The sequence below is a fragment of the Macrobrachium nipponense genome, chromosome 4 (genome assembly GCF_015104395.2).
Source record: "Macrobrachium nipponense isolate FS-2020 chromosome 4, ASM1510439v2, whole genome shotgun sequence".
Taxonomy (NCBI): domain Eukaryota; kingdom Metazoa; phylum Arthropoda; class Malacostraca; order Decapoda; family Palaemonidae; genus Macrobrachium; species Macrobrachium nipponense.
In genome coordinates, this window is record NC_061100.1 from 92,661,775 (window position 1) to 92,673,414 (window position 11,640).

General features: G+C 40.4%; 1 protein-coding gene across 10 annotated transcripts in view; it reads left to right on the forward strand.

The window, feature by feature from the left end:
* Nucleotides 1-11,640, forward strand: part of LOC135211019 (ATP-binding cassette sub-family C member 5-like) — an 818,851-nt gene that overhangs the window by 222,753 nt on the left and 584,458 nt on the right. For all 10 annotated transcript variants that reach the window (XM_064244042.1, XM_064244046.1, XM_064244047.1 and 7 more), the window contains one exon: nt 8,079-8,227. In XM_064244042.1, coding sequence (XP_064100112.1) covers nt 8,079-8,227 — 149 coding nt within the window. The remainder of the gene's footprint in view (nt 1-8,078; nt 8,228-11,640) is intronic.

Genomic DNA, 11,640 nt, shown 5'->3' on the forward strand with positions numbered 1-11,640 from the left:
CCTTCTCCTTCGAAGCCTTGCTTCTGGAGCTCTTCGATTGGGAAGAGCCCGGCTTTGTCTTCACCGCATCGGCATAGGAAGTCGACGACTTCCTAGCCGAAGAAGACGAAGACGACTTCTAGAAGTCGACTTAGATAAGGTCTTCGGTTCTCTCTTCCCTTCTCCTTAGGAGTACAGAGAGAGCGGGGAGAGCGAATAGGGATCTCGGATCCCGCAAAGCCTTGGGAAAGAAGCGGAAAGAAGGAAGAGGGGACAGGAGAAGATCCAGGAGCGCCCAAGGAAAGACCTTGGGCGCCCGGGGACGACATACCTACCTCAACCAACAAATCCTCCCCACCTACCGCCATGGGCTCTAGGTTAAGGTCCAGGGCAGCGACGTCCGGAACCGACTCCTGTGAGGCTACGACCCCAAACGATTGCTGGAGTTCTTGCTGGATGGAGGCTATCAGTGGGGCAGCGGACAAGGGGTCGACGTAACCCGTCGACTTGCCCGCGGGGAAGATCTGGATGGCCAGCTTCCTATCCAAAATGTAGGGCTGGCCCTTGGCGGCGTTTTTCCCAAAGCCAAAGCGACCCACGCCTTTCAGGGTGGCGAGGGCGACTTCCCTCACAGCCGCTAGCCTGAAGAAAGGTGAGATTAGCTGCCAATTGTGGAACGGGGTTAACAAACTTACGACTAGAAGTTGTTAGTAAAATCATAAGTAAGTCTATAATGGACTTACCCCATCTCCCAGCTGACCGACTAGGTCGTAGCATAATGGCGCAGCTTCAGGGTGCCAGACGATCAACTCGTTGAACGACGTGGCACAAGGGGCGTGGGACCTGCACTCGTCATGTCCACAGGGGTCGTAAAGCGTCGCATTACAGGCTGGGACCTGGCAGTTGGTAGCCTGTAAGTGAAAAAGTACATGAGTACCAAGTAACACTTACAGCCTAACATATGCTCCGCTGTGCGGAGCGATAAAGTTAGATAAAACCAGAGCCCCGCCAAAATACGTGTGGTAACCAGGTTGGAAGATAGGCTATGGCTCCGCCGATGGCGGAAGCACAAGAATCAACCAACTAGGAGTGGTGGTAATGGGAAACCACGACGGAAAATGGCGGGGATGGTGATAAAATAATAATAATAATAATACACAATTCATTGTAAAATATCTTATAATTAGGTATATATCCTTAAAATAATAACAAAATAAAACAACTTCTCTCCGCCCGTCTACTAGAAAGAGTGCGTAGGTAAGGGTAAGCTCCCTTCCGGTAGCGGGGAGAGATATAAGGATATAGTAGGCAAGCAACCGACCACTCGTAGAGCCCACCCTGCCGCTAGCGGAGCCAGTAACCTATAACCAAAGGTGCCCCGGCTGCGACGGAAGGCTCCTTTCGTATCGTAAGGGAGGTGGCTGAGCAACTGGGGAGGGGAGGAGGAAGGTCTCGTCGAAACACGCGGGCGCGAGAAAAAATGGGGGGGGAGGGATGGCCTACTCCCCCCTCCCCGCCTCACCGACTACCCGCATGGAGACCCGGTACCTCAGAGTGGTCGCCCTATAACCCCCCGCTGAGAGGACCCCTGGACACCTCCGAAAGTGTGAGAGAAGGCGATGAGGTTGTCATAACACCAAGGGGTCCCCCAGCTCCTCCCTATATCAGAGAGGGAGGGAAGGGGACAGGGTAAGGTGCTATGGAACACGTGACCGCAAGTGCCTAGGCCGCGAGCAACACAACCGTGGTAGGGCCACGTGAACCAAGCTGTACCAATACATGGAACAAGCACCTAGGCTAGCCTAACACCCTAAATAAGTAAATAAAATTACATCGAAAGGTGGAAGAGACACTTTTAGTAAAAGAGAAAGAAGCCCAGGAGGAGGCAGACTGTTCCAAGAAACAGGAGCCTACTCGGAGCCAGCGATAGCCGATGTAGAGCAAGAGCCGGGATGCTGGGCCGGAAATAATAAAATAGCCCTAAATACCAAGCTAAGAGAATGGTAGGAGGGTGGGCTGAACTAGCTAAAACTCGATGTAAAACAATGAATGTGATAACGTAAGCCAATAAAGTATAAGAAGTCCCAGTATGGAGGACCGGAGGGAATTCTTACGAGACGGCATGGCGACCAACGAGACAACGTGGGGAACCGTATATGACCTATTAAGAGGAAATACTGGTACCCGGAAGATAAACTATGGTAAAAAGTTACTTATGAGTTACTTAACTTAGCCGTGGCAATGGCAGAGCGTTCCATCGTAGATATTACGAATAAATCCAAAAAAGGCACGAGCACAAGAAAATGGCGACTTGTCGCTAGCGCTAAAATTTAAGGATGTCCGCTAGGGGCGCTGCTGTCCGTGGCGTCCTCTAGTAGTAGTAGTAGAGGCTGCATCGCCCGTTGGTATCAGCTCTCTCTTGGGGGGATTCTGACAGGAAGTTCTAATTGGTGTTTGGCTCGTGGTAGTGTTCCACACTCGCCCCTTTATCATACCGACACTTCTTTTTAAGAGTGAGCGAGTCAGTTTTACTGACATTTTTTCTTAATTTTGTTTTTCTCTGTAATTTTGTAGGCTAATTTTACCTAGAAAGAATGATATTAAGGATACTTTCATAGGCCGACACGAGCTGAGCCCAGAAATACCAGCACTTGGCACTGGGGAGACTGGAAGGGGGACCTGAGAGAGCCCAGCTACTCGGTCCTCATTCTCTCTAACTCTGTTAGAGAGATCTTGGATGGACTGGCCTGATTGAGACAGAGTGCTCGACAGTTGTGCGAACATCTGCTCAAATTTCGTCCCCAGGGCGGAGACTTGCGAGCCGACCATCTCACCCACCTGTTGCATCACCACTGCTGAGAAAGCAGTGGGATCAAAGGTGCTGGGTCCCGCTCCTCCCACCGGCGTTACCGGAGGTGGATGTGGATTGGCGGGTGGAGGCGGGTTGGCGGAAGGATTGGCTTGGCGGGGCGGGAGCGCGAGCCTTCTCCTTAGAAGCCTTGCTTCTAGAGCTCTTCGAGTAAGAAGAGCTCGGCTTGGCCTTCACCGCGTCAGCGTAAGAAGTCGAAGACTTCTTAGCCGAAGAAGACGAAGATGACTTCTTAGAAGTCGTCTTAGTTAGGGTCTTCGGTTCTCTCTGTCCTTCACCTTTGGGGGTACGAGAGAGCGGGAGACGGGTAGGGATCTCAGATCCCACAAAGCCTTGGAAAGAAGCGCTTGAAGAAGGGACAGGAGAAGATCCAGGAGTGCCCAAGGAAAGACCTTGGGCGCCCGACACACCTATCCTCAACCAACAAATCCTCTGCCCCTACCGCCATAGGCTCGATGTTGAGGTCCAGGGTAGCGACGTCCGGGTGGACCGACTCCTCCGTGTGGCTACGACCCCGAAAGATTGCTGCATATCTTGCTGGATGGAGGCTATGAGAGGGGCTGCGGACAAGGGGTCAACATACCCTGTTGACTTGCCGCGGGGGAAGATCTGGACGGCCAGCTTCTTGTCAAGGACGTAAGGCTGGCCTTTGGCGGCGTTCTTTTCCCGAAGCCGCCCACCCACGCTTTTGTCAGGGTAGCAAGGGCGACCTCCCTCACACCAGTAGCCTGAAAGAAAAGGTGAGATGAGCTTCTAATGGCGGAACGGGGTTTAAACAAACTTATGTCAAAGAGTTGTTAGTAAAATGATAAAGAAGCCTATAATCGACTTACGCCCCCTCCACCAGCTGACTGACTAGGTCGTAGCAGATGGCGCAGGCTTCCGGGTGCCAGACGATCATATCGTTGAATGGCGTGGCACATGGAGCGTGGGACCTGCACTCATCGTGGCCGCAGGGGTCGTACAACGTCGCGTTGCATCCCAGGACCTGACAGTTGGTAGCCTGTAAGTGGAAAGATACATGAGTATCAGGAGAAACACTTACAGCCTAACAGTTGCTCCGCTGGTGCCGGAGCGAGAAAGTTAGATTAAACCAGAGCCCCGCCATAATACGTGTGGTAACAAGGTTGGTTGGTTGTCCTAGGCTATTGCTCCGCTGGCGGCGGAGACAAGAGATAGAATCCAACCAGGTGTGCGGTGTAAAAGGAAACCACGACGAATAATGGCGGGGATGGTAAACATATGAATAATAAAATTAAACAAATCATTGTAAAATTAGGATATCCTTAAAATAACAATAATATCAAACCTTTCTCCACCCGTCTACTAGAAGAGTGCCCGGGTTAAGAAGCAACTCCCTTCCGGTAGCGGGGAGACGATGTAAGGGATATAGTAGGCAGCAACCTACCACTAGTAGTGACCACCCAAAACCCGCCCGCTGGCGGAGCCAGTAATCTATAACCAAAGGTGCCCAACGGCTGCGACGGAAGGCTCCGTTCGTTATAGAAAAGGGGAAGGTGGCTGAGCCACTGGGGAAGGGGGGGAGGGTCTCGCGTAACACGGGCGGGAGTAGAGAGAGTGGGGGGGTGGCCTACTCCTCCCCGTCTCAACAACTACCCGCGCTCGGAGACTCGGTACCCTATGAGTGGTCGCCCCTATACCCCCCCGCTGGGAGGAACCCCTGGCCACCTCAGAGAGAGAGGGAGGAAGGCAACTAAGGTTGTGATGAACCAAGGGGCGGGGTCCCCCAGCGCCTCCCTATACCTGGTAGGGTGAGGGAAGGGGAAGGGGAAGGTGCGAGTGGAACACGTGACCGCAAGTGGCCTAAGCGCGAGCAACACAACCGTGGGAGGGCCACGTGAACCAGGCTGTACCAATACATGGGACATGCAACCTAGGCTAGCTAACACCCTAAATAGAATAAAAATTACATCGTAAAGATGGAAAAGACACTTTTAGTAGGAGAAAAAGAAGCCCAGGAGGAGGCAAACTGTTCCGAGGAACAGAAGCCTACTCGGAGCCAGCGATAGCCGATGAAGAGCAAGAGCCGGGATGCTGGGCTGGAACAAATAATAGCCCTAAATACCAAACTAAGAGAAAAGGTGGTTGGGCGCTAATCTAGCTAAAACTCGATGTAAAAAACGATGAACGTAATAATTAGTAAGCCCATAGTAATAAGAAGTCCCAGTATGGAGGACCGGGAATCTTAACGAGGCAGCATGGCGCCGCCACGAGACAACGGGAAACCGTATACTGACCTATTAGAAGGAAAATACTGGTTCCCGGAAGACAAAAATACAGTAAAACATTACTTATGAGGCACTTAACTTAGCCGTTGCGATGGCAGAACGTTCCATGATGATAGTGATAAAATTTCCCGTAAAAAGCACAAGCACAAAGAGAATGCGTCTGAACGCTGGCGCTAATTATTAAGGATGTTCGCTAGGGGCGCTGCTGTCCGTGGCGTCCTCTAGTAGTAGTAGTGGCGGCCGCATCGCCCGTTGGTATCAGCTCTCTCTTGTGGGGATTCTGATTGGAAGTTCTAATTGGTGAATGTCTCGTGGTAGTGTTCCCACTCGCCCCTATTACCATACCGACACTTCTTTTTAAGAGTGAGCGAGTCTTTTTTAGTGACTGACATTTTCTTAATTTTGTTTTTCTCTGGTAATTTTAGATTGAATTTTACTTAGAAAGAATGATATTAAGGATCCTTTCATAGGGCGACACGAGCCAATCACCCAGAAATAGATTTTTCCTTCGTCAAAATCCCTTTATTGCTGTTTACATTAATATTGATATTTGAAAATTAGTAAATCATCATCCAAAAAACATACATCGCTTTAAGAGAGAGAGAGAGATTATCATAGTAGTATTTGTAAAATACTTTCACATATGATTTTTGTAATTACAGTTATTATTATTATTATTATTTGAAAATATTAATAAACATATTACGCATATAGGTACCATAAAAATCTCTCATCTCAGTAAAAGAGAGAGAGAGAGAGAGAGAGAGAGAGAGAGAGAGAGAGAGAGAGAGAGAGAGAGAGAGAGAGAGAGAGGGTGGAAATTTCATGAGCAGTTGATGGCAGTAACAAATCAGCTCCTTCCCTCTCCGGTCACTTAACTTGATACGTATATCTGAGTTTTAGTACCTGGAGTTAGAGAAAGAATCTGACTGGGATTTCCTTCATTCTTCCATAATTTTTTAAAATTATAAGCTAAAATCTTACTAATTCACTATGGTATTTTCTTTAATGAATTGATATTATTGCTGTATAAATTAATATTAATATTTGAAAATAGTAAATCATTTATTTATCATACAAAAAAAAAACATACATCTTTGTAGTAGAGAGAGAGAGAGAGAGAGAGAGAATTATTATTTTTATTATGTGATATCATTTAAACTTATTAAACTTACTAATACAGTATTAATCAAAATTAATATTTGAAATTGAAATTAGTAAATCATTTTTTTTTTTGTATCATAAAAATGTATTTAGTCATGAAAATAAACATCAAAATACACTAATTAGTGATTATTTTCGTCGGAAAATTCCGCGAATGGGCGAGTCCGTCCGCGAATAATTTCTAGATAGGTTCCAAAGAAAAATCCGGGAATGTGTGAGTCCACGAATCCGGAGAACGCGAATACGGGGGGAACACTGTATTCTCTAACAATCATGAGAACAGACATCTGAAGTACGTGCGGGGGAATTCCTCCTTGCCGCAGACCTACTTGAAGAAGATACATTTCCTTACCTTTAATATATGTTTCTTCACTATAGAACGATTACCATGACAGCATGATATATATTTATCCCATCTCTTAAGAGTTAATCAGCTGATTGGGAGAACGCAAACCTGTCATTGAAAATGGCAGACTGGGGATTTTTTTTTTTTTTTTTTTTTACAATCTTCATGATATTGTTATTATTATAAAGGATTAGTTTATCCAGATCTCCGAGTCTAATAAAGGCATTATTGTTATTATAAAGGATTGGTTTATCCAGATATGAGTCTAATAAAGGTTCTTCTCAGGCTGGTTCTGTTGATAAAATAACATGATAGTGATATCTACAGTTTAGTAAATGGAATCAGTAAGTAAAACACGATCTCATTACCATTGCCTTTATCTCATGTACACCTGTAAACCACCTATTTGACTTATGCAAATGGATACTGTGAGTATAACACCTAGCCTAGTTAACATGCACATTTTGTATTTTGTGTATGGTAATAAAATATGGTAACAACTGATAAGAAAGATTTTGTATAAAAATACATTAATGGTCATAAAACCATGGTAGGCTGTGGATAAAACCTCCTTTGTCTGTGCTGTGATTTGTGTCTCACTAGTGTTGCAAGCCCCTATGTCCAGCATGGTACAAAAATAATTCAATTATCTCTGTTTTCTATTTTCAGTTAGTTTTTAATAAAACAAAATTTTTGCTTACATCTGTTCTTACCCACAATATTGATGTTTTGGTTTTGTGTTTTTTTTGTACTTGTGATATAATACAGCTCTTCAAGTTATAATGGGTTATATAATACAGCTTTTCAAGTTTAAAATGACACCAAACTCATCATAACAAGCAAGGTAACTTTACACATAAAGAAAAACATCAATAGGTTTGTGCGCTTGTACCTTCAGAGATGTGTGTTTTGGGACAGATCCAAATTGTAGTAAGCTGAATCTGTATAGGGTCAGTACAGTTGCTTAAAAATGACCAACCCCGAATCACTTGTAGGTCACATTATACATCAAAACAGCTTCTATAGAAAATAAATGACTGAAATAGGTGCTCAGATCTGAAGAAGGAAACATTCAGCAGCAAATTGTAGTTCAATGAAATAGATTGCTAGCTTAGCTTTAGAGTTGAAAGACTTGAACTGTGTGAAAAGTGATAAGGAGAGTTGATATATAGGTATTTGTATAATGAACCTCCTATACAAAAGTGGCACGTGGTATTTTTTTTATTGTATTTCACTATTCTCTTATTGAATATATTTCATATTTACATAACAACATTGTATCCTCTGTGCTGTTAGCTGTACGTATTATGAAGAGATACTGTAGATTAGGCAGACCATTTAGTAAAAGTCCATAAGTATCATAGGAATTATCTGAATTATCAACAAAATTGTATTTATTTAATGAAGGTAGGGACAAATATCATGGTTTTATTTTTGGTACCTAATAATATCACTATTGATAATTTTCCAGAAATAAGATCTCGAGAGCGAAGTTTACTGGAAAAATCAGCTTACGTTCAGAGTATCAGCTTAGCCATGGCACCTACTGTTCCTGTTCTTGCTGCCATTATTACCTTTTTAGCTCATATTGGGGCAGGCTATAACTTGACAGCAGCTCAGGTAAGAAACTATACTAGTTTGATGTAACCTTGTTATTCCAGGGATCCAAAAATTTCTCATAAATTATGAGTCATCATTGAAAGCTCTTGCTTTCCTCTCTTGTGCTTTTTCCAGAACTTGATATATGACCTGATAAGTTAAAAATATTAGCAATTGATTTTTTTATATGACGGCTAGTTTAGTAATGTGTTTTAATGTGTAACCTAATATGTTCTTGTTACTCAGGATAATAAGAAAGTTACAGATTTACTTGTTATTACTGTATTAGTTTTAATAGATAATTGTATTGCTTCAGGTTATTATATTCTTATGTAAACTCATACTATGTACATGCTTTTATAAAAAAAATAGGTTTTGATTGTGAACAAATTAATATACTGTAATTTATGCTATGATAAATGGTGCACAACTTTGTTATTGATTTTTAGGAATGAATTTATAATCAGACATAACTCCAGTCTCTCTCTCTCTCTCTCTCTCTCTCTCTCTCTCTCTCTCTCTCTCTCTCTCTCTACAATTAGCTATTGTATCTATTCAAGTCCCTTCAAGTGTTTCCTTATGATGGATTTTTTTTTAGTAATTTGGCAAATAGGATGTGAGCATAAGGTAACTAATAATTAATGTAAAGAATTTTTTATGTATACGTATTTATACAATCTTAGGGATTCATATTCATAAGTTTTGTCAAATTTATAATGTAACAGTTTTTCCATAACTTCTTTTCCTGTGAAATTACTGTAATTATGTAACATTAAGTGATTCAGCACAGCTTCAAAGTTCTTTGGTATTACTTTTGTAATCCAATTTTCTAATTATTCAGTCACTGTCAAGGGTAATGTTATAAACAAGCTTTAGGCAAAAAAATTTTTGAGAAAGTAAATATGTATGATTGTAGGTAAACAGTAAAAAGATGATAAGGAAAACTACGTACTAGTGTGCAGAATGGTAGTACCGCTGTACTTCTGTGTTGACTAGCCAGACTTTGTGATATGAGTAAGGGATGTCAAAGCAGAAATTTGTAGTCTTGATTGCCTTCATTTAAAATGCTACTATACAGAAATTGGAGGTTCACTTACTTAATTGCTATTTTTCATTTATGGGCAGTGTTTTTCTTAATTTAATTATTCTGAGGGTGAGATGTTTTCATTGATGAACAATGTTTTTCATTATTTTACTATTCAGAGGGTTAGATGTTATGCATCACAGGGTCAGAATATGAGTAAATAAAATATCTGCGGTATATAGTATGCCCACTATTTTTTGCTTTTCCAGAGCCTGCTCCCTGCGTATACTATTAAAAATGATTGATTACGTGCAGTAATCCTTGAATATCCACATTTGCACTGTATACAACTCAGTGTTATCCCAAACAAACCACCAGCATTCATTATATTGATTTATATATAAATATATATTATATATATATATATAATATATATATATATATTATATATATGTCTATAAATAGTATATATAATTATTATATATATATATTACTACTATGTATATTAATTATATACTATATATATATTATTTATATATATATAGTATTATACTATAATATATAGATAATAATATATTATTATTTAATTAACATTAAATTTAAAATTTATACTATATATATAATTATATATATAGATATATATAATATTATATAACTATATATACATATACATATACAGTGTTCCCCGTATTCGCGGGGAACGTGTAACAGACACCCCGCGAATAGTTAAAACCACCACTAAAAATGCTTATAACTTCCTATCTTGAAAGTTCAGATGCCAAAGGTATACCTTTAATAACATCCTACTTCAAATATACCTAAAATTACTAACCTATTACTGCATTAATCTTTGAGGCTATATATAATATCATTTTAAAGTCAATCTTAAACATTTTACATTAAAAATATATACCTACAGCAAATAACAGAGAGAGAGAGAGAGAGACCAATGAATGGCAACATCATATATTTGACCCTCAAGAGTGAAATTATGAATTATTTCTGAGACAGAGAGAATAATAATGGAGAGAGAGAGAGAGAGAGAGAGAGAGAGAGAGAGAGGAGAGAGAGAGAGAGAGAATAACTCCTAGACTCCGCTTCCTCCCTCCACCAATTCGTATATCAAACTCATTTACTCCCCCGCCATGTTCCTCCAAGTGGGTAAAAGACTGGAATCGCTATTTTTAATTAATCTTATTAATATTTGAAAATTAGTTATAAGGTAAATCATTTATTTACACTACAAAACAAATAAACATACATGAGAGAGAGAGAGAGAGAGAGGAGAGAGAGAGAGAGAGAGAGATGATTAGAGAGAGAGAGAAAAAAAATGTTATTGTTAATGTTTAATCTCATTAAATAAACCGTAATTATTATTTGTAAACTAGTACTGTATATTATTATTTTACCATAAAATGTAGTAATGTCCTTAAAGATATACTTATACATACACTTCCAGCCCAAACAGAGGGCGAGAGTTACCACTAGCGCATGCTAGTATCTCGTGTGGAGAGAGAGAGAGAGAGAGAGACGAGAGAGAGAGAGAGAGAGAGGGTTGTCCTTATTTAAAAAGAGTGAAATGGATAGATTTATTGTACTTCTTTAAAATACTTATCACATGTGAATTTTGAGATTAGTTATTTTATTATTATTATTATATTATTATTATTATTATTATTATTATTATTATTACTATTTTTATTATATGCAAAAATATTAATAAACATACACATGTACCATAGAAATTATCCCATATCAGCAAAAGAGAAAGAGAGAGAGAATTTCAATGATCTGTAGATGGCAACAACTGGATTTGACAGTTGGCCAAACCCAGCCAACCAAGCTTTGCTACGTGTTCAAAAAACAAGACACGGTTAAAATGCATTTTCTTTAATTCTTACCTTAATTCTTTTTATTTTATAAACTAAAACTTGCTAAATTCACTAAAGTATTTTTCTTTGAATGAATTTATATTTATCGCTGTTTACATAATATTGATATTTGAAAATTAGTAAATCATCATCCAAAAAACATACTCACTTAAGAGAGGGAGGGGAGAGAGATTATCGTAGTATTTGTAAAATACTTTCACATAGATTTTTGTAATTACAGTTATTATTATATTATTATTATTATTATATTATTATATTATTATATTTATTTAAAATATAACATATTACGCATATATGTACATAAAAATCTCTCATCTCAGAGAGAGAGAGAGAGAGAGAGAGAGAGAGAGAGAGAGAGAGAGAGAGGGGGGGGGGTGGAAATTTCATGAGCAGTTGATGGCAGCAACAAATCAGCTCCTTCCCCCTCCAGGTCACTTAACTTGATACGTATATCTGAGTTTTAGTACCTGGAGTTAGAGAAAGAATCTGACTGGGATTTCCATAATATTTTAAATTTT